We start from the raw sequence: 24,711 nt of genomic DNA, 5'->3' as shown, positions 1-24,711 counted from the left end.
AATCATGCCAGAAACTTGATACATAAGAAGAATTTTTTTTTTACCTACCAGTGTTTAGAAAGTTTAAATTTTCAGATCATGATGAGAAAGTAAAGGATGACACAGAGATCTTAAGTGATATATGTCAGTGTTAATCATTTTATTTTTAATATTAAAAGATTTTGATTTTTATTACATTAATTGTGTTATTTTTTTTCTTTCAATGTTTTTAGTGCTGTAACTATATTTGTGAGATTTACCTGATATGCATAATATAGAATACCTATTAAAATATATATGTATATGTACTTCAAATAACACTTAGAATTTCAAACAAGTAGTTTTTAGTCATCATGTCCATACTGATATTCATTTTTTTATTTAGATAAATAAAACAAATCATAGTTTAATTAAAAATGCATATTACTCATACTGAGACATTTATTTTGTTCTTACAGTAAGTCATTGTCAATGAGTTTAAGCTTCTTACCAGCTAGGGAAGGCTCAGCCCCCCCCCCCCCCCCCACTCTTTTTGAAAAGTTAGATATAACCACAAACTTTTTAAAATATTTTTTCTGCTTGACAAGAAATTTCTGATAAGTTGACCCCCCCGTCCCCACACACACACACACTGTAATAGTTACAAAAAATTTAAAAAGGAAACAAAAACCCTAACAATAAAAGACCTTTTCTCCCTTTCTAAGGCACATCAGGTCAAGTTTAGCAATAAACATGAACATTAAATACCTACCCACTGCGTTATATTTTGAATTTATTTACCAGACAACTTGATCGAGCTTCAGTTTATGGCTGTCTTTGTTTTGTTTACCCCCACTAAGCTCTACTGCCCCCCCCCCCCCCAATTTTTTTTGTCAATTTTTTTGATGAATTATTCCTTTAGGTAGTTATATATTTTTTTTCTGATAATGTGTAATCTTTATACAATACACAATACAAGCAGTCTTTTGTTCCCTATCAATAGCATAAGTCATTTTACCCAAAGTTCATACTCAATGTGTGAATTCAAAACAGATAGAATATACAAGAGATGACATGGCTGCACCTAAGCTCTAAATGTATAAATAATTATCAACTTTTTATTCTTTTCTTACAACTGTAAGAAGAGAATTTGTATCTAGTAAGAATTTAAAGGGAACCTTAAAGAATTCTCTTAAAGGGTTTTAATAATTCTCATGTTCTTTCAGCCTGTTGTATTATATATATATCTTTCAGGTATCAAGAGCTATCACTGATTCCTGTCAAGTATCAAAAGAGACTGTGGATATTGTTGAGGATTGTCCAGACAGTTTGGAGAAATGGATGGAGGCTGCAGCAAGGAAGAACTGTGAAGCTTATGCCAATCAATGTGATGAACCTGATAGACTTGAGTACCATTGTGTTATCAATGCATTTATCAATCAGACCCTAGAAGTCTGCGCCTATAAGAGGTTTATCGTTTCAGGTAGGATTCAATTTGTTGATTTATGTATGATGCTATAATCTAGCCAATCTTTTTAAATGAGATATTTTGATTAAAGAAAGATCCTAAACAGTTTTACAAAAATCCTTTTGTATGATTACTTAAAAAAATATGAAGTAGTGTGGACAACTTCATGAATTAAAAAAAGAATATCATTATGGGCAAGACAAGATTTTATATTCATGATCAATAAAGTAACCCAAATTTACCACCTAAAGTAACTAATTAGTGGGTTGGAAAAATATTCCTAACCAATAATCAAAAGTTACCCCTCTTGAGTCCTGATCAAATGCACAAACAATTTTACATTTTTAACATTGCTATTATGTTCATAATTTCCTGATGTTTGAATGAGAAATTCACTGCACAGACCATGGGGCAGAAGTTGAGGCTTTTTATGGGGAGGGGTGATAAATACCATGTGGCTGGTTACTTTGGCGGGGATATAATTTTGGCCTATTATGGCTATTTTTGAAAATTCACCAAATTAAAATCACCAGATTTAAGTACTTCTATAATACAGTAGATTTTGTTGATTATTTTTTTGATATTTTTTTTTCAAAGTTAGTGAGCTTGATAAAAAAGAAACAATTGTTACATGCACACTGTGTTACAGATACAGATATACATTTACTCTGGTAATTTTTGTGATGCTCTAATTGCAATCACTTTAAATGTACATCGCAAAATATTGAATAAGCAGAAATTGTAGCCCGTATTATTATCCATAAGAAACATTTCAAATTGCAAAAAAATGATTGACACAACCAAGAATTGTTACATATTTTCCCCATTTTGGCAAACTTTGTGACACGCAAAAAACCCTGGATATACTGTATCACTTTTCGCTGTTCAACTGTGTAATTAACCTCAGTGACAGGGATGTTAGCTTGAGTTGTTTTTTTTTTTGCTCTTTTTTTATACTTCTATTAATACTATAACTGATATTGAAGTGTGGGAAGCTAGGATCGGACATCAACTGTTACCACCTTATACATGTAATGGTGAGTAAGGGTTTTTGTGTGCATTAACTTCTCTAGTATATAAGAAAATGAATTCACCAAAATATCTGTCAAATTTAATGGTACATCTTTTAGGCCCGAATCGGCCAAATTTGTGTATCACCAAAAAAATACAAAAAAAAAAAACGGCTATACAGTATGGCCATATATTGAACATATTTTTACTTTTGTTAGCATGTTTAGGGTATTTGCTGTGTGTCGTCCATTAACAATTTTGACTCTATCTGGAAAACTGCATGGTAAATTGTCACTTGGTAATATTATTGAATTAAATATGTTTTCTATTCTAGGAAATCTACTTTAAATATCCTGTGCAGCGTATACTTGTAGAAATAAGCTGTATGCATTGTGTGGCTGTGCATTATAAATGAAACTCATAATTATAAAAGGATGACCATTTAATGCCTGCAGTCTTTTATCATTAACAGTTTACAATTTTTGGTCCCTCACAGAGCTAAGGTATAGATAATCGAGATTACTCCCACTCTTGAGCAAACACCCCCCCCCCCCCCCCCTCCTTTTTCATGAATGAGTGTTTTTCAAATATCAAATAACAAAAGCAGGGTAACAATCAATGGATAGAGTCTTAGAATAAAGTTTAGAATTCAGATAAGAGGTAAAATGCAAACATGTGAGTCTCTGACATGTCAAAGAAAGGGCTATCATGTGACTTGTTTTTTTTATCAATGAATTTTATAAATCTTTCAATATATTAAACAGTCTGCTTTATGTTTTTGTAGTTCAGAAGAATGAATTTTTTAAAAGTAATTTTATGAGTGATCCAACATGAAAATTTTAGAGCTAAATGTTGATCAATTAAAGCTTAAATCTTGCAGCTCTTAAAGTAATCAAGACTCATGTATATAGACATTGATCATCACATGGGTATATAAACTGTTTGATTTTTGTTACATCTGATTTTGATTGAGAGAGAGAGAGAGAGAGAGAGGAGAGAGAGAGAGAGAGGCTAAATATTTAATTTTACAATATGCATATTAATTACAATACCCAAAAGAGGTTGACTTTCAGTACTTCAGTACTTTTTCTCCCATTGGGCCATTCTGCCTTGTACCTCAACAACAGAGTACTACTGGTTAAGGGTGTGCAGTAACCATGGTAACCTTGAAGAAAGTTTCTTGGTCAAATTTCAAAGACGAACACTTTTATTAAGTTATGTCATGCAATTAAGATAGTGCTTTATGATAATCTATGTAATGTATATCAATTATTTCTAGGTTTCTGCGCAGAATACAATTTTGGTGGAAATCTTATTCAACAGAACTTCAGGACAAATTGTTTCAAGTTTACACAAAATCCATGTCCCAGTTCATATCCATCAACAGATGCGTATAAGTGTAAGTTTGTATAAATATTTTTATTGCAATGTGGTAGAACAACATTATCAGCAATTGCAATTAGTTTTACTCATTCTCATAACATTCACTGAGATTAGGGTGAGCCCCGGCGTAGAACAACAAGTGACCACAATTCTCAGTCCCTTAGCTGTTGATAAGATGATTACCGGTACATGTACCGCTATCAGAAATGCAGGGCTGTCAATCTCTTTGTCTGATAAAAAATGTCCAATAATAATGGGTTCTATAATGGGACCCCCCTCCTCCCCCCCCCCCCCCCCCCAAAAAAAAAAGTTCTCAATTTACTTACCAAGAAATTCCCAATATCACAAACTTTACATTGTGTTTATATGAAAAAAATTGTGCTAGTTCAACTTTTACTTTTAACTTCAGGGCTCTGAAGTTAAAAGTAAAAGTGAAACTTGCACAATTTTTTTTTTCATCTAAACACGATGTAAAGTTTGTCTGCGACTTAATGTTAAGGGTCATAACTAAAAAATGCATGCTTATTTTCTTGATATATATGTATTATTATTATATAAGCTTTTTTTAGGGGAAGTAAGAAAACATGAGAGTGCGCTAGGCTTGCTTAAACCTCTTCATGTTTTTGACCTGAGCCCAAATATCAATTTCACGCCTCAAACAAGCTATTTTCGACAATTTTCGCTGAATATCTGCAGTTGAAAACATAATGCCATGGTGTCAACCAAGCAAAAAGATGATGTCATAATGCAAATGAAATGCTATGCAAAAGCGTGCATACTTGAACTGTAGTCGGCTTTGTTAAGTATGTACTGACTGGTGCTTTAGATACATTAAATAATTAAATCCCTAGTTAGTATGATAAGCAGGGCATTATAATAAATTAATGTGATATGAAACACCTGTACATATTAATGTGGATAAAAGTACATTTATTAATAAAATGCTTTTATCAGCTTAAAATCTTTTAAATTTTACAATATCTGACCAAAAATTAATTCTTAAAAAGTTTTGGAAAGGTAGAAATATTAAGTGCTTGAAAGGGGATTCAAACTCATGATTTACATATTTCTAGCTAAATTAATGCTATAACCAATTGCGCTATGTTCCTAGATTTAAATTTTGGGAAAGATTTTTTTTTTTTAAATAACATCATTTTATTAGGAAGTATGCCACAATATGAAAGTGTCTCATACCACCTTTATTGTTTTCAAAGTTGCTTCTAGAATTAAAGATGAAATAGAACTAAAATTATCTAAATTTTGCCAATAAAAATGTATGCTAGGAGTGTACTAAATTAAGTATCAAAACAAATTGACATCTTTTTTGTGGAATCATGTTTTATAAAATATACAGTACCTAAATTATCGATCCATCAACATGATCAACTAGATTCTGTCATTGAGTAATCTTTGCACCAAGTGTTTGCCCCTAAATAACACTGTTTTGTACCAGTTTAATTAAAAATGAAGCTCCGGTAAATATTACATTTAAAAATTATAATTTTCATAACTGAAGGATGAGATCCCATCCCATATGATAATACACATTAGCTGCACTTTATGTGCAATTTGGGGTTGAGCTGTTTGCAGTAAATTTTCAGTTAATCAAAAATCTTAACATTTCATGTCATAGAAAGTATAATGGTCTATGAAATTATTACAAACAAAATTAAAAATTAAATTATGCCCCCTCCCCGTGGCGGTTGCCGGTTTTAGATTTGCTTCTGTGTGCCTACATGTACATCATTGTGTGCACAGATATAGAGAGAGAAGGGGTGGGAGTGGGGGAGCCAGACCTCCCCCCCCCAATAAAAATTCATTCATATCAATTATATGAATAGTAAAATTACCAAAAATACACCTTGGACCCCAATGCTCTTACAGACATGTAATCGCTCTAACCCACTACGCTTCAATGTTAGGTAACATTATTTTGGTAAATATTTAATTATAATAATATTTATACTTTTTTGTTTATCTCAATAGGAAGTATACATCACAATATGCAGGTGTCCTGCACCACCTTAAAGCTGTTATTTACCTAATAAAATAGTGCAAGGGGTTTTGAAGAATATGTCATAAAAATACATGCATGTTACAAATAACTGTCAGTGATCTTTGTCTGAAGTTACGTACACAACTCAGGTCTGCAGGTCTCATTAGCGGGTACAAGTTTTACCCAGCTCTTCGATAGATGGTTTCAAGTGTTTACATACATGTATGTGTTTTCCATTTGCAAAAAAGGATTTTTTCGATTTAATTGTTTATAATGCTTCTGAATCAGTAAGGCATTTTTAATAGGCAACAAACATTTGAGTGTCATTTGTTGAGTTATAAGCGAGTTACAGAGCTTACAATTCCTCGCTATGTAAACATTTGTTTACATTTTGAATGTTGAAAATTCCAGTTTTAGACCTAAAATGAATGTGTTAATCGATAGGAACTGTTTATTTATGCTTAAAATCAAAAAGAGTATAGACAAATCATCTTGAACAAGATTTTTACTGGTATATTGAACCTATGTAAACAAAAACAGGGCATGAGCCTTGTTTACATGACGAAGAATTGTGAGCACTGTATCTTGCTTAAAACTCATCTACGGGCACCCAAATTTCATTTGATCATTAGAAATGCATTCATAAAGCATTGTAAATAATATAAACAGAAAAATAAAAATTGACCAAAATCGTGACCATGCCCCTTTAAGATCAGCTAAAGGAATTCATTACTGTGCTTTAATTGGATTATCATTATGATGTAGACCAATATAGGTAAGCATATGACATGTAGGAGCAGTAGCACAATATAATGAGATGCCAGCATACATAATTAAGTTCATTTTCACTTTCTAAGCTTATCATCGTTATCTATCCTATCGCATTTGTAAGATTTCTGTCATTTTAATTGCAAAAGTTATTTTTTTCATTTGTCAGACTTACACTATTGAGTTGACCCCATATTGACCCTGCATATACAAATTTCATATTAAATTTGTGTATTACATGTAAGTTAGTGTAGACACTTATCATTTTTAGCTCACCTGAACCGAAGGTTCAATTGAGCTTTTCTGATCACCCGTTGCCGTCGTCCGTCCGTCCGTCCGTTCGTCTGTAAACTTTTCACATTTTCGACTTCTTCTCTAAAACCACTGAGCCAAATTTAACCAAATTTAAGCAAAGCATCCTTTTAGAAAGGGGATTATAAATTGTTAAAACAAAGGGCACAGCCCTTTTCAAAAGGGAGATAATTGTGAAACAGTGAGTATAGGGTGCGTGTCTTTAAAAATCTTCTTCTCAAGAACCACTGCACCAAAAATGCCAATTTTTACACAAAAGCTTGTATATATAGTGAAAATTCTAAATCGTAAAAAATCGTGACCCTTGGATTAAAACTGGTGCCCCAGGCGGGATTCAAAGTTTAACTTAGAAATACATAGGAAAATGTTTAAAAAATCTTCTTCTAAAAAGCCACTGCACCAGAAATGCCAATAATAGCATAAAATCTTGTATATATAGTGAAGATTCTAAATTGTAAAAATCGTGACTCTCGGGTCAAAACTGGGGCCCCAGGCGGGGTTCAAAGTTTAACATAGAAATACATAGGAAAATGTTTAAAACATCTTCTTCTCAAGAACCACTGCACCAGAAATGCCAATGATAACACAAAAGCTTGTATATATAGTTAAGATTCTAAATTGTAAAAATCGTGACCCCCGGACCAAAATTGGGGCCCTAGGCGGGGTTCAAAGTTTAACATAGGAAAAATGTTTACATGACTTTTGTTCCATTTATTCAACTAAATTGTGCACAAAAAACCCAACTGTGTCTCCCTGATTATTGACAACTCACTGTATAAGTATATAAGGTTGTTTTATCAAGAAATGACGGATGAATACGATAAGGTGTAAACATTCACTAAATATTATTTTAGTTCATTTACATTTTATTTGGATACCGTGCCCGATAAAAATAAAAATTAATATATAAATTTATTTGTTATCGGTCACGGTCTCCAAGATAAATGGAAGCGATAATTTTATCTTGATTTTGTTGCAAGATTGCAGCTAGTTTGGTTGAGCATTATAGATAGGCAGATCAATGCACGTGGTGTGGATTTATTTGTAAACAACCATACCATAGATAATCTTGTTTCACACGGGAATTAAATTTAAAAACAAGTATGTTTTATTATAATTAGGGAAACACTGTTTATGTGTTACCGTCGTATACAAATGATGAACCCGTAAAATTTGTTTTAAGAGTGTTTAAAGCAGAAAGAAGATAATTTATTTATGAACTTTGAAATTTCTTCGATTTTTGAACCATGATTATGATTCATTGTATTACAAATGCATCACTACGTATTTTATAAGGAAATATACTGAGTATACAATCACATGGTGATGTTAAAATTGCATATAAAAATATAGTTGCATATTGTGGTATTTATGGACTAATTGTACGTACGAACTAACTCAGACAGCGTGTGCAGGTGTCAAATAACAGTATTTCACTGAAGGTTCACGTCAAAACATGGCTGAGGCAAACTAATTCCCGAATTTTTCTTTGAATTTGAGGCGTTTCCGCACGCGACAGGAGCTGAATTTTTTATGAGATGAAAAACAATTTGTAAGAGGTCTAACTATTTCAGTTTTGTAATAATGCGAGGTCATTTGAATTTTTGATGCGTGTTGTTTCCGGAGGGGGGGGGGTTAAAAGCCCGGGCTTCATTTTCAGGCACATGTGTAACTTGGAGGTAAACAAAGTCTCACGCCTTGCTGGATGCACGTGTGTATTTTGCTAGAAATTTGTAAAAGAAGCGTTGTTTAAAAAGATTTCAAGAGGATTTTTTCCAGAAGTTTGTTTTGAATTTTTAATCTGTATGTAAAGTTGTGCAATTTTGGTAAGAATATATAGTAAAATTTAATGCTGTAGTGACACCTGCACGGATCTCCGCGGGCTCCCTCGGCGAGGACGGTTGTGTCACGGTGCACGGCGAGGGCTATTGACCTCTTGTTGATGAACCCATGTTTTATGTGTATTTGTATGTTGTCTGCTTGACAATACATACTATAATATGTACGAATTTAGTTACACAAAATATTTTTATAATGATATTATATGATATACGACTATTGGTACACCAGTCTGAATTAATGAAACCTATCTTAAAGAAAATGTCAGCTCGAAGCCTTTGTGGGCGTTCCGGCATTTGATATGTATAGTAAAGACTCTAAATTGTAGAAATCATGACCCTCGGACCAAAACTGGAGCCCCAGGCGGGGTTCAAAGTTTAACATAGAACTACATAGGAAAAATGATTTAAAATGTTCTTCTCAAGAACTACAATGTTATAGTTTGTGGAATTACTATGCATGCATCCCTGGCTTATGTAGATTCTTAATTGGTAAAATCGTGACCCCCGGACCGATACTGGGGCCCCAAGAGGGGGTTAAAGTTTATTATAGTAATATAAAGGTAACATGTTAAAAGATCTTCTTTTCAAGAATTACAGTATTTAAATTTGTGAGATTACTAGCATGCATACAACCTTGGATATTGTAGGTTTGATAGTTTTAAAATAGTGACCCCTGGACTAATACTGGGGACCCAAGCTGGATTAAAAATTAAATGTAGAAGACTAGTATATATGGAAAATGTTTTAAAATCTTCTTCTCGAAAACTACAATGCTTCAATTTGTCAGATAACTATGTAGGCATTCTCAAATAGTGTAGATTTGAAATTATAAAAGCCATGACCCTCGATCCAATACTGGGCCCCAAGAGGTGTTCAACGTTTAGCATAGAAATATAGAGGGAAAATGTTTAAAAATCTTTTTCTAGGAACTATAATGCTTACTATGCAAGCATCCTTAAAGAATGTAGATTCCAAATAAATAAAGCTATGGCACTGGACTAATACTGGGGCCCCAAGAGGGGTTCAAAGTTTAACATTAAAAAAGATATATTGAAAATGTTTTTAGAAAGTTTTTCTTGAGAACTATAATGCTCCAGTTTGTGAGATTACTATGCAAGGATCCTCAAATTGTGTAAACTCTAATGTAGTGGAAGCAAGAGTTATCTTTCTTGATGTTGTTCTGTACAGTCTTGAACCAAGAGTTATCTTTCATGATGTTGTTCTGTACAGTCTGAGAGTTATTCCTCTTGATGTGGAAATCTTCTACGTTCAGTTTTTCAGGCTGTGTTCATGCGGTCCCACCGCATTGCTACACATTTTCATTCATATGTTACTATTTATGTCGTTAAAGCCAACTATGAATCTCGTACCAATACTGGGGCCCCAGAAAGGAGTTCAATGTTTAAAATAGAAAAAGCATATGCTACAAAATAGAATGTCACAAGGAACTGCTGTTCAGGTGAGCGATGTGGCCCATGGGCCTCTTGTTATATGAGTTTTAATAGAAAGGAAGGAATATTTCTTTCTTAATGTATTATAATGCATCAAATACAATGAAGGTCATGACCTTATGGGACTGTTCTGACCCCACGGAACAGGAAAATACGAAATATCTTCTAATGTCATTATGATATGCATCAAATGGTGTAAAGTACATTTAATGACCCCCAGGTGTTGTCTTTAACACCCCCCCCCTTTTTAGCTCACCGAGACGAAGTCAAGGAGAGCTTATGCTATACCCTCGGCGTCGGCGTCGGCGGTGGCGTCGGCGTCGGCGTCGGCGTCCGGACCTGGTTAAAGTTTTTGTTGCAGGTCCTGTATCTAAGCTATTACTTGTCCTGTCTTCACCAAACTTGCATGGATGATGCATCTGGACCTACTTATGGACTTGAAAGACTTGGATGCTGAATCTGGGTCCTAAATTTCAGATGCTGGAGGAGGTTAAGGTGGTTGGACCAGGTTAAAGTTTTTGTTGCAGGTGCCCTTTGATAGCAATAACTTAGTTACTGCTGGTCCGTACTTCACCAAACTTGCATGGGTGGTGTGTCTTATGATACTGATGCACCAGACAGGTTTGAGTGCTGAATCTGAGCTATAGGTTGCGGATGCTGGAGGAGGTTAAGGTTTTTGGAGCAGGTTAAAGTTTTTGTTGCAGGTGCCCATTGATAGCAATATCTAAGTTACTACTGGTCCTAACTTCACCAAACTTGTATGAATGATGCGTCTTATGATATTAATGCACCTGACAAGCTTGAATGCTGAATATGAGCAATAGGTTTCGGATGCTGGAAGAGGTTAAGGTTTTTAGAGCTGGTTAAAGTTTTTGTTGCAGTTGCCCTCTGATGATTATATCTTAGTTACTACTGGTCCTAACTTCACCAAACTTGTATGGATGGTGCGTCTTATGATACTGATGCACCTGACAAGCTTGAATGCTGAATCTGAGCAATAGGTTTCGGATGCTGGAGGAGGTTAAGGTTTTAAAAGCTGGTTAAATAAAGTTTTTGAAACAGGTGCCCTCTGATGATGATATCTTAGTTATTACTTGTCCTTACTTCACCAGACTTCCATGGATGGTGTGTCTTATGATACTGATGCACCTGACAGGCTTGAATGCTGAGTGTGAGCCATAGGTTTCGGATGCTGGATAAAGTTAAGTTTTTTGGAACAGGTCACAAGTTTAATAGATGATAGTACTATTTCAAACTTGCATAGTTGATTTAACTGTAATATGAATGAATCGCAGAGGTAACTTCAGATGCAGAGCTTGATCTCCTTTATCAAGGATGCTAAAAAATAGTTCTTAGTTATTACAGGTCCTAACTTCACCAAACTTGAATGTATGGTGTGTCTTATGATACAGATGCACCTGACAGGCATGGATGCTGAATCTGAGCTATAAGTTACGGATGCTGGAGGAAGTAAAGGTTTTAATTGCTAGTGCCCTCTGATGATGATATCTTAGTTATTACTGGTCCAAACTTCACCAAACTTGCATGGATGATGCGTCTTATGATACCAATGCACCTGATAGGCTTGAATGCTGAATCTCAGCCATAGGTTTCGGATGCTGGATAAGGTTTAGTTTTTTGGAACAGGTCACATGTTTTATAGATGAAAGCTTGCATAGTTGATTTAACTTTATTATAAATTAAACGCAGAGGTTGCTTCAGATGCAGAGCCTGATCTCCATTATCAAGGATGCTAAAGAAATCTCCTACCTCACTCAAACCAGCTTGATAGATAAATGTGTTTGTTGATAAATAATATAACATGATTCCTATGATATTGTATGATATGAAACAATATTGTTTGATATGATATAATATGATATCATATGTAATATTATAAAAAGTTATACGATATGATATGATATTGTATCAATTTTTTTGATATTTTATGATATGATATTGTATCATGATATTGTTATGTATAGTATTGTATATTATGATACAATATTGTATAATATTATATTGTATTTTTAATATATTATTTTATCACATGGTACAATTACATAAGATATTGCAAAATATTATATTGTATCCTATGATACAATATTGTATATTCTATAATATTGTATCATACAATATTGTATATGATATTGGTTTCAGTAATATAGAATTACATCACATGAAATTGTATTATATGATATTGTAATATTATATAATATTGTATCATATGATATTGTATGATATTATATTGATTTATATAATATATTATCATATCACATGAAATTGTATTATATGATATTGTAATATATATTATTGTGTCATATGATACTATATGTATAATATAATAATGTATTTTATAATATTTTACTTTATCACATAATATTGTATTATTTGATAAGATACAATGTTGGAATCAAATTATATTGTATTATATGATATAATATCATATAATGTATCAAATATGTTTCAGTGTCACTCAATACAATATCATACTATATTTTACAATATAATATCATGTTTCAATGTTATGATGTATTATGTAATATGATATTGTAATATAATACTATATTGTATTATATTTTATGATATTGTATTATGTGATCAAATACAATTAGGTATAACACAATACAATGTCATATCATACGTTACAATATCATATCTCATTATTGTTTATTACGGTATTTTATTGTATTATATGATATATATTATAAATATGACATGATGCAATATTTAATTTTATATCATTGAATTGATTAACATATGAACATATGATTATCATAAAAAAATTTATCAGATGATATACGATATTTTGTCAAAACAGAATCCATGTATATCCAAGATCATTAAGTATGATTTTCATATAAAATGATAAAGGTGGTCTTATGAAGGTGATGTTTCATAAGGGTGATGCTCCGTCTCGGTGAGCTTAGTAATCTATGATTACCTATGTTTATGAAATAGGAAATAATGATGCACTGTATGTTTTGTTAACTTCTGAGATCCTCATCCTTAAACCATATAATTTATCCTTGCTCTTTGTGTCTTTGCACGTCACATTGTATATAGGTTATGCCCCTTTGGAGACAGCCTGAAATTCTAGAGCTAGAAATAATAAAGTATTTTATCTTATTAATATGTAGTGTTTGATCCATGTGGGTAATTCCTAGCCTAATGATGACACTGCTTTGTTTAGGAGACTTTACAATTGCCCCAAATAGGCGAATACACATGCATATAATATTTTGCTTATAAATCTTTAAAATTGAATTAAGCAATTTCCAAAATGCATTAGGAGAGAAAAAGCAATCAAGAAATGATTTAAATTTGCTACTGTACACATGTAAGAATGTATTAAGAAGACTGAATCTTTAGAACCAGGTTAGGTTGGTTGGGGTGGGGGGGGGGGGGGGTTGATGTGGAGTATAAACATTTATAATTTGAATCATTTGTTGTTATTAATTTTAACTTGTCAATGAATATTAGTTGTTGATCCCAAGGTAGAAATATGACTTCTAATCATATCTCAATAGATCATTTATCAATTATGCAAGGTGTACATGTAATGTGATTTTTTTTAAGTAAAGAATAACATTTTTTACCAGTTTATAAAAGTTTTTAGACACCCAAATTATATTTTGATTTTAATAGCTCATTAGACAATTAAGGGGGGGGCAGTTAATATTTGAGTTTGTTTTGGGGTGGGGGTTCCAAGTCATATATTTCACAATTTTTTAATGTAATTTAAAATAAGACTAAGCCATACGACAGTCATGAACACGAATAGTATAGAACAAAATACAAACTAATAGGTGTATATACACATAGGAAGTATTACAAAACATAGATGATTGATCTATTTCTGAGTTCTTAAATTGAATCATATATCATGCACATATTTAATATTATCGTTTCTTAGTTCAAATCATTTCAGATGGTATGTAGATCATGATCCCAAATGCTCTTCCTGAAATTATCAAATATCATAAAAACCATTGAGATTCCCACCTTAATCCTCCTTAAGTTATGGCGCATCAGATCATTATGGCATGTAGGTCATGACCCTAAGGGGTCATCCTGACCCCCTTAGAATCAGAATTGTCAACTATATTTAAATTATGGATGTTTGATGATCCTATCTCTATTTAATCTTTATTATTAAGTCTCCCAAATGAAATTTGGAGACATTTTGTTTTTGTACGGTTCTTAATACATGTATTATTATTAGGGCCCCGCAAGGATTTGCGGGTGCCCTATAGTAATCACTCTGTCCGTCCGTCCTTCTGTCCATCCGTCTGTCACTCTTCCGTCCACAAATTTTCTGTTTTTTTCGAATAACTTTTTTTATGGTTGCCCAATCAAGTTCAAATTTGGTATGGTAGTTCAGTAGGCAGAAATACATATTATGATGCTAAGTTTGGTTCTCTATGTCTTCTGGTTTGGAGCTGGGGTGGTGGGGTAGATTCCTTAACTATGCATAAGAATGAATGGGCAAAGAGAGATGACTGCTGAGAATGTTACCATTGTATACTAGGAAGGCTGTGCAATATTTGTCCTTGGGATTAATTAACCTTCCACAGGAAGAAAATCCTAAGCTTTATCTTTATCTGTCACATTGAGATTAATTACTGCACTGCCTGTGTCTGTAAATGAACTTTGTTTTGAAGTTAAGGTCAATTTTGAATGATGTGTAGTATTGTGTACATTCTTTGAAATATGGATTTAAAATATAATATTCATACTTTATTTTGGTTAAAATACCGTACACAATGATTTATGATAATTTTATTGAATTCTAATATCAAGATATATATTAAGATATCCTTTTTCACTATTTTATTTTTTAATAATAATTTATTTTATTTTTTTCTGCCTAGCTTAATGCTGTTAAATTTAACAGGTAATCAGATAATAACCCCATTCTGTCATTTCTGAAAAAAAAACAAATCTTATTGTAAATTCAGAAGAAAAGGGTGAGAGAGCAGAACAATTAACCCCCTGGGATTAATTATCTTGCCTGCTGCAGATATGAAGATTAATGAACACCTTTGTCTGCAACTGATGTTTGTTTTGAAGTTGAGGTTAACCCTGGGTGATACAATGTATTTGCATTCACTGAAGGCTTGCATTTTATAAAACACCTGTTTAAATTTTTTTTAAATACACATTTTATTTAGTTTTCTTTATAAGACATGAGGTTATCTCTGTTTTATGCAGATACAAGGTTACTATTTAGAGTTTTTGGACATTCAGGAATTATCTTGAAATTTTAAAAATACAGTTGTTACTTATTATTTTCATATATATATTTTTTTAATGTAATCAAATTAAACTCTCATTCCATGAGCTGCACCCTTATATTTTTACCCCTCAGTTTAACACTTTAATTGTTGGATGAAAATCATATCCAACTACAAATCATGAGATCCTGTATTTTGCAGTTCTTTACATCTTATGCCGGGCATTTATTTTTCATCATTGTTAATATAAAGAGGATGGAATTAAAAGTTTTTTTCACTTCTGTATATTAATTGTCATGGCGGGGCCCTTCCTGACTGGTCAGTTTTCTAGTTCTTCATCTTCTTTTTCTTCTCTCCTGCTCTGAACTTGTTTCTGAGAGATGGCTGAACAGAATTGTAAAAAACTCTAGGATACCATAGGCCTGCATATTTAGTTGTGCACCCTGGTTTGATTTTTCATTTTGGGTTAGACAACCACTTTTCGGGAGGGGGGGGGGTGTCAAAAGGGTTGGGGTCTAACATTGAACCTTGTAGGTAGAATCGTAGACTCTATTGTAAACGGTAACTTGAAAACGGACAAAGATAATAATATTGCGTTTTCATAATCATATATTGACTGTTACTGGCAATATATAGGGTTTATCTTACCCCTGGGGTCATCCCCACCCCCAGGATATGGAAATTACCATATATCGCAGAAACTTGTTATAATCATGACCCCAGTAACTGTTATATATTCATGTTTCTGATGTCAAGGGGCATCAAATGGTATGTAGGTCATGGGCCCTGTGGGTGGTTTTGACCCCCTCTAACAGCAAGTCCCTTTATGTCTTCAAAACAGTTAAGATCCCCACCCTTAAACCATATCTACTATTGTTCCTTGTGTCAAGGGGCATCAAACGGTATGTAGGTCATGGTCCCCGGGGATGGTCTTGACCCCTCTCGAACAGGAAGTGCACGAATATCTCGAAAACGGTTGAGATCCCCACCCCTTAACTATATATATTCTTGATCCTTAAAGGGCATCAAAAGGTATGTAGGTAATGGGCCTCAGGGTTAAATTTAATTTTTCAAAACCGTAATGCACATCTATGGAACAGTTTTTATCATATCCCAAGATATGATGTGTCTATCCATTGAATCATAAGAGGAGTTCTAGGATCTATGGTTTTTTTTTTAATGGTAAACGTCAATTTTCTACTACTTTTTGACTCCCTGGATGAAATTTAAATTTTTAAAACCTTACTGCACATCTATAGAACAGTCCCTATCATATCCCAAGATATGATGTGTCTATCCATTAAATCATAAGAAGAGCTCTGGGATCTATGTTGTTTTTTAGTGATAGACGTCAATTTTCTGCTACTATTTGACTCCCAGGATGAAATTTAAATCTTTGAAAACCTTATTGCACATCTATAGGACAGCCCCAATTATATCCCAAGATATGACGTAGCTACTCCAAAAGTTGTAAGAGGAGTTCTGGGAACCATACGTCACTTGTTGTTGCCCACTGATCCCCTTAATAAAAAAAAATTCTGGAACCTGATCACACTTTAATATGACACCCCAATCATATTCTAGAAGATCATTTGGCTACTGCGAAAAAAAAAATGACGTTTTTGAAACCAGGTTTTTTTGTGTAAAATAAACGTTATTTTTCAGCCATTAAATGACCCCCAGGACAAAATTGAAAAATCCAAAACCTTATTGCTCATCTATAGGATTCCCTAAAACATATTCCAAGAGATGATTTGTCTACTGTTGAAAATGTAGGAGGAGTTCGAGGAAGAAGGTTTTTTTGTGAAAAAACTTCATTTTTTACCAATTATTTGACCCCCAGGACTAACAGAGAATATTTGAAACCTTTTTACAAAACAACATGATACCCCTAATCAAACTCCAAGAGTTCAGTTTGCTGGTTTATAAGATGTAAGAGCAGTTTGAGAAAGTAAAACGTAACGGACGGACGAAACAGGGTAACAACAATATACCCAAACTTTCTTTAGAGAGTGCGGGTATAAATACCGATAGTATTTTGGTGTGTTCAGGTGATGTTCGTTGAAAATTTATTTGAATGCAGTATACTTACAAGTATTGAAATATTTATGCATGAACGTGATGAATATGTAAAAACTTACTAGCATAAGCTAGTTGTATAAGAAAAACCATTTTGTGACTTTATAGCCTAATTCATATGTACTAAACACAAAATTCAACATAACTGTAACCACCGTCATGTATTAATTTTCTTTGGATACAGATCCTGGTTGTTATGAGATGACAAAAAAGACAACAGTTGGACCAGCAACAATTACTACTTTCTCAACAGTTAATGCCACTCATATGAATAAGTAAATATTCTGTTAAATACCTTAATCTTCTATATTTTTTGTGAGTTATAATCCATATTTTTTACTATTAGATAGTTGATACTATTAGATACTTATCTTTAACTTAAGACCATTTTGTGTATTAATAATAATTTTAATATCATATAATTATGGGTGCTGAATTATAATCATAATCAAACACCAACTTTCGATAAAAATAAAATTGCCTGATTACAGGTGATGTGTTTATTGTTCTTGATTCTGATTGCACACAATTTATAAAACATTATTTAAAGCAAGAACATTTAATTTGTATGGAGTATGGATTTTTAAAATGGTTTGTAAGGTTTGACAACTATTTATTTACAGTTACAGGCAGAATGAACATTATCTGGATTTTACAAGTTTACTGTGAGAGGGTTGATTTCTAATTATCTATTACATAGACCGCTAACATAATTTGTACCAGCTGTTAACAGAATAGTATAAAAACTAATTTGTGTTGTTCTTTCACCCATTTTTAGCTCACATGAGCTGTAAGCTCAAGTGAGCTTTTCTGATCACTTTTTGTCCGTCTGTCCGTCCGTCTGTCAGTGTCCGTAACATTTTTACATTTTCGAATTCTTCTCCAGAACCACTAGGCAGATTTCAACCAGGGAGATACTTTAAAATCATTGAAAATTTGTGGGTATTTTTTCATAAACCATCTTCTCAAAAACCATTCGGCCAGAAAAGTTGAAACTTGAATGGAAGCATTCTCAGATAGTGTAGATTGAAGTTTGATCAAATCATGATCCCCAGGGGTTAGGGTGGGGCCACAATGTGGGTCGAATTTTTACTTGGCAATATATGGAGTAAATCTTAAAATATCTTTTTCTCTGAAACTGATGAGACAGGAAAGCTGTAACCCGAGTGTTAGCACCTTCAGGTAGTGTAGATTTAAATCCAGGAAAAGCTAAAACTTGTGTGAAAGCATTCTCGGTTAGGATAGATTCAAGTTGGATAAAATCATGATCCCTAGGGGTAGGGAGGGGCCAAATTGGTGGGGGGGGGGAGGTGGGTAGTGAGGCCACATTTCTAAATTTGAATATATAGAGAAAACTCTTTTAAAAAATATTTTTCTCAGAAACAGATTGGACAGAAATCTGCAACTTGTCTGCAAGTATCTTCAGTAAGGAAGATTTAAATTGTTCAAATCATGATCTCTTGGGGTAGGGTGGGGCCACAATTAGAGAGGGTGTCAAATTTTTACATAAGAATATATAGGGAAACATCTTCTGAAACACAAATTGTTTAGAAAAACTTTGACTTTAGTCAGTTCAGTCTTCAAATAGTCTAGATTAAAATTTGTCAAAATCATATGTTTCAGAAGTAGGATCGGGCGACATTGGGGGGGTGGGTGTGGGGGGTTTCCAATTTTACAAAGGAAAACATTTAAATTCTTCACAAGAACTCAAATGTTTTTATATATGGTTTGACTTATATATGCAAGCATTTGACATATCGTTGATTCTTAAATTTAGACTCTCGTCCCTGGACAATTTTTGGACCTTACAAGAGGTTCAAAGTTTGATGCAGGTTTATAATCCATATATGAACAGTTGTTTAAGTCTGATCATCTTCTCAAGAATTGCAATGCTCAATATGTAATACGACTAAAAAGTCCTCCTTATACAAAGGAGCTCAATGATAAACAGAAGAATATGCAGGGGGATTTTCTTTTATAAGGATTAATTATACATTGTTCAGATATTTTGTATATGACTCCATAAAGCTGGTTTTATTAGCTCACCGAGACGAAGTCAGGGGGAGCTTATGCTATACCCTCGGCGTCGGCGTCGGCGTCGGCGTCCGGACCTGGTTAAAGTTGTTGTTGCAGGTCCTGTATCTAAGCTATTACTTGTCCTATCTTCACCAAACTTGCATGGATGATGCATCTGGACCTACTTATGGACTTGAAAGACTTGGATGCTGAATCTGAGTCCTAAATTTCAGATGCTGGAGGAGGTTAAGGTGGTTGGACCAGGTTAAAGTTTTTGTTGCAGGTGCCTTTGATAGCAATATCTAAGTTACTGCAGGTCCGTACTTCACCAAACTTGCATGGATGGTGTGTCTTATGATACTGATGCACCCGACAGGCTTGAGTGCTGAATCTGAGCTATAGGTTTCGGATGCTGGAGGAGGTTTAGGTTTTTGGAGCAGGTTAAAGTTTTTGTTGCAGGTGCCCTTTGATAGCAATATCTAAGTTACTGCTGGTCCGTACTTCACCAAACTAGCATTGATGGTGTGTCTTATGATACTGATGCACCAAGCAGGCTTGGATGCTGAATCTGAGCTATAGGTTACAGATGCTGAAGGATGTTAAGGTTTTTAGAGCTGGTTTAAGTTTTTGTTGCAGGTGCCCTCTGATAATTATATCTTAGTTACTACTTATCCTAACTTCACCAGACTTCCATGGATGGTGCGTCTTATGACACTGATGCACCAGACAGGCTTGAATGCTGAATCTGAGCCATAGGTTTCGGATGCTGGAGGAGGTTAAGGTTTTTAGAGCTGGTTAAAGTTTTTGAAAAAGGTGCCCTCTGATGATTATATCTTAGTTATAACTTGTCCTAACTACACCAGACTTCCATGGATGGTGAGCCTTATGATTCTGATGCACCTGACAGGCTTGAATGCTGAGTCTGAGCCATAGGTTTCAGATGCTGGATATGGTTAAGTTTTTTGGAACACGTCACATGTTTAATAGAAAAAAGTACTATTACAAACTTGCATAGTTGATTAAACTATAATATGAATGAATCACAGAGGAAGCTTCAGATGCAGAGCTTGATCTCCATTATCAAGGATGCTAAAAAATAAATCTTAGTTATTACAGGTCCTAACTTCACCAAACTTGAATGGATGGTGTGTCTTATGATACAGATTCACCTGACAGGCATGAATGTTGAATCTGAGACATGGGTTGCGGATGCTGGAGCAGATTAAGGTATTAATTGCTAGTGCCCTCTGATGATGATATCTTAGTTATTACTGTTCTGAACTTCACCAAACTTGCATGGAGATGCGTCTTATGTATACTGATGCACCTGACAGGCCAATGAATGCTGAATCTGAGCCATAGGTTTCGGATGCTGGATGAGGTTTAGTTTTTTTGGAACAGGTCAAATGTTTTATAGATGATAGCCTGCATAGTTGATTTAACTATATTGTAAATGAAACGCAGAGGTTGCTTCAGATGCAGAGCCTGATCTCCATTATCAAGGATGCTAAAGAAATCTCCTACCTCACTCAAACCTGCTTGATAGATAGCTGTGTTTGCTGATAAATGATTTAACATGATTCCTATGATAGAATTTTGTATGGTATAAAACAATATTGTTTAATATGATACAATATAATATCATATGTAATATTATAAAAATTTATATGATACGATATGATATTGTATCAATTATTTTGATATTTTATGTTATGATATTGTAACATGATATCGTTATGTATAGTATTGTAAATTATGATACAATATTGTATAATATTATATTGTATTATAAATTTATTATTTTATCACATGATACTATTACATAAGATATTATAAAAAATAATATTGTATCCTATGATACAATATTGTATATTCTATAATATTGTATCATACGATATTGTATAATATGATATTAGTTTCTGTAATATAGAATTATATCACATGAAATTGTATAATATGATACTGAAATATTATATAATATCGTATCATACGATATTGTATAATATGATATTGGTTTATAATATGATATATTATCATATCACATGAAATGTATTGTATGATATTGTAAAATATATTATTGTATCATATTATACAATATGTATTATATAATGTTGTATTATATATTTTACTTTATCAAACATATAATATATTCAAATATTCTATAATTGTACAAGAAAAACATAAAATATATTCAAACATCATAATTATAATGCATTCAGTTTTGGGTTATATAATGAAATGAAATGTTTTTCTTTTGTTTCACGCTCTTTTTCGGTTGTTATTTTATACCGAGCGCAGCGAGAGGCGGGCGAAGCCCGCCTCGCGAAGCGAGGATTAATGGTAACACGTATATATAAGAAAATCAGTGAAAAATGAAAGTTGAATCAGGGATACTAAGGCCAAAAAAAAAATTCTTCCAGCCCTGGGCGCCGCCATATTGGCAGCCATTTTGTTTTTAAAAAGTTAGTTCGATCATTGATTGACTGGTACTTATCGATGTTTATTGCCCCTGAACTCGATTAAATAAGTTCCAGTGTTTCAATAGAAGGTAATTTGAACTAAAAGAAATTAAAAAGGAAACCAGATAAGTTTCAGTAGTGCTTCAAGCAAGAAACACGACTTGTTCTATGTATGTCTTATCAAATTATCAGATGGAAAATAAAAACATTAACGTCAAGAAACTGATCTTTTAGATACTTAACAAAATATTTAATTTTATTACAGCGGCATTCATATGAATTTAATTGATGAACAATGAAAGAAGAAATAAAAAAAAATCGGAATCGCGTAACTCTCTTCGGCTATTTCCGAAGACAAAACTTGAACGTTTTACGTCTAAAATATGACGTCATAATGTAGACTGAGCACGCGACGTTTAGTTTAACTTTGACGAATGATTTGAGTAGGCAACCATGCAGGCGGATCCTTCTGTGTGCGTTTAAATAGATTTTATTATACAAAAATCAAACTGCACTGTGTTAAATCTGCGCTCGGTCCAACGGTCACACCGTTTACATATTAAAATTTATAGATAGGACACACTGTAAAGTTCGGAAAAATGTTCTTGGCACAGTTTCTGAGATGTCCGCTAACAGCATTTCATTTCATTATATAAACCAAAACTGAATGCATTATAATTATGATGTTTGAATATATTTTATGTTTTTCTTGAACAATTATAGAATATTTGAATATATTATATGTTTTTCCCGTACTATTACAAAACGCTTATACTATGACGTCATAATGAACTCTGAAAAGCGCAACATATACTTGATGTTATATGACGTCACAATGATCATTTGAAATGTATGTATTTATGTATCTATGGTGATTGTTCATAACTCCTGAAGATTATAATGAAACCGGTAGAGTTTTGAATCGGCTTTCTGTTATTTTTTATTATTTATTACTTGTGTGGATTAACTTGACTCATTTTGGATTATATATATATATATATATATATATATATATATATATATATATATATATATATATATATATATATAGATAAATCCAAGAAAAACCTCAGTGGTCGGTGAAATATATATAAAACTTAAATAAATGAAAACACAAAGATCGAGTAAAACGTTACCATGTTAGTATTGTAAAACATCTGAAGAAAATGAAAGCGCTTATGTTTTACTCGATCTTTGTGTTTTCATTTATTTAAGTTTTATATATATTATACAAATATTGACTGGGGTTGAGGGCAACATTGATTATATTAGCCCCCGAGGGACGAAATATTGCCCGACGCGAAGCGGAGGGCAATATTTTCGTTCCAAGGGGGCTAATATAATCAATGTTGCCCGAAAACACAGTCAACATTTGTTTTGTTATATGAAGAAACAAACCAAAATTTAAGAAAGTAATTGAAAACAGATCGCCGTAATTTTCTCAGCTCAACAAAGAATTCACGAATTCAAATTTGTGCAAAGTTCATTTCCAAAATATCCTCAGCATCAAACGGTCACTGTTGATATTCCGCTGACCGGAAGAATGAAAATACAGATGTTCTACCTGATTTACTTCACAGTAATTCGCAAATCCTTATATCCGTTATGATAGCAAACCGTCGCATTGCGCGTCCGTTGTTTACTTGCCTTGACTGACTGTCTATTATGACGTCACCTTGTTTTGGAGTCGCGAAGAGTTATTTACGTCATCGTTTACAAATCAACAAATCAGAGGCGATTATTTGAAATAGAGGGAATGTTCTCTAGATATTATTCCTAGCCAGTCAATATCAAAAAAATATTGACCGGTCAATATTTTTCGGACGAGCTAATATTACAGTTATTGACTATTTGTCTATATAGAGTTATATAGTGAGAATATACTACTGAATATAACAAATATATATATATTATACATATATTACATGGCTTCGAGGGCGACATACCAGAATATTTGACCCGAGGTGACAGGAAAGCCCTGGAGTGTTATGTCGCCCGATGCCGAAGGCAGAGGGCGACATAACACTCCAGGGCTTTCCTGTCACCGAGGGACAAATATTCTGGTATTGTCGCCCGAGAAGACATGTGATATATGTTATATAACATTTTTAAACAAATCAAACTCGGGTTATCAACATATTATTTAATTCACAAGGCAGAGGAAATTTTTTTAAAACACTAATGCTTGAGTTTTTCTCTTTTGTTGTATTTGCCGAATTTTTTTCATCAATTAAACTATCGAGTACATCTGAATTTAGATGAACAAACCGCAGACGTTGGCCTGACATGTTTAAAATTCGCGGATCTGTTTACGTTTGCTTAGCAACTGACTCGTTGAATTTCGAACCCGACGTAATTAATATGCAGAATTCTTGCACGCGATGGTGATATTACAGTTTCGGGAGGGCAATATAACTATTTCCTGTGAAATATAACTGTTTCCGGGTGGGCAATATAACTGTTTCCGGTGTGATTCAGCAATTTTCAGGGCATAGTAATAAAATTATCTCATTTGTGACATAACGAGAAAACTTATTCAAAAATGTTATATATATATATATATATATATATATATATATATATATATATATATATATATATATATATATATATATATATGTGGTTTTGTTTCTGTTTCTGTGGGGGTTTTTTGTGGGTTTTTTTTTTGTCAATTTGTTAAACTTTCCCTTTTGCGACATTGCATTATATTAAAGATAATAACACGGTTCATC

At 33.2% G+C, this 24,711-nt stretch overlaps 1 protein-coding gene across 2 annotated transcripts in view; it reads left to right on the top strand.

Annotated features, from left to right (window-relative positions):
* The window catches only part of LOC128168997 (uncharacterized), a 38,652-nt gene that overhangs the window by 1,886 nt on the left and 12,055 nt on the right, over positions 1 to 24,711 (top strand). Inside the window, exons 2-5 of one of the 2 annotated variants that reach the window (XM_052835167.1) lie at positions 1,213 to 1,441; positions 3,717 to 3,836; positions 17,689 to 17,779; positions 18,128 to 18,169. In XM_052835167.1, the coding sequence (XP_052691127.1) occupies positions 1,213 to 1,441; positions 3,717 to 3,836; positions 17,689 to 17,779; positions 18,128 to 18,169 (482 nt within the window). The remainder of the gene's footprint in view (positions 1 to 1,212; positions 1,442 to 3,716; positions 3,837 to 17,688; positions 17,780 to 18,127; positions 18,170 to 24,711) is intronic. The other variant, XM_052835168.1, reaches the window with a different exon arrangement.

This window comes from Crassostrea angulata, unplaced genomic scaffold (assembly GCF_025612915.1).
Source record: "Crassostrea angulata isolate pt1a10 unplaced genomic scaffold, ASM2561291v2 HiC_scaffold_77, whole genome shotgun sequence".
NCBI lineage: Eukaryota > Metazoa > Mollusca > Bivalvia > Ostreida > Ostreidae > Magallana > Magallana angulata.
This window is presented reverse-complemented; position numbering and strand designations above follow the sequence as displayed.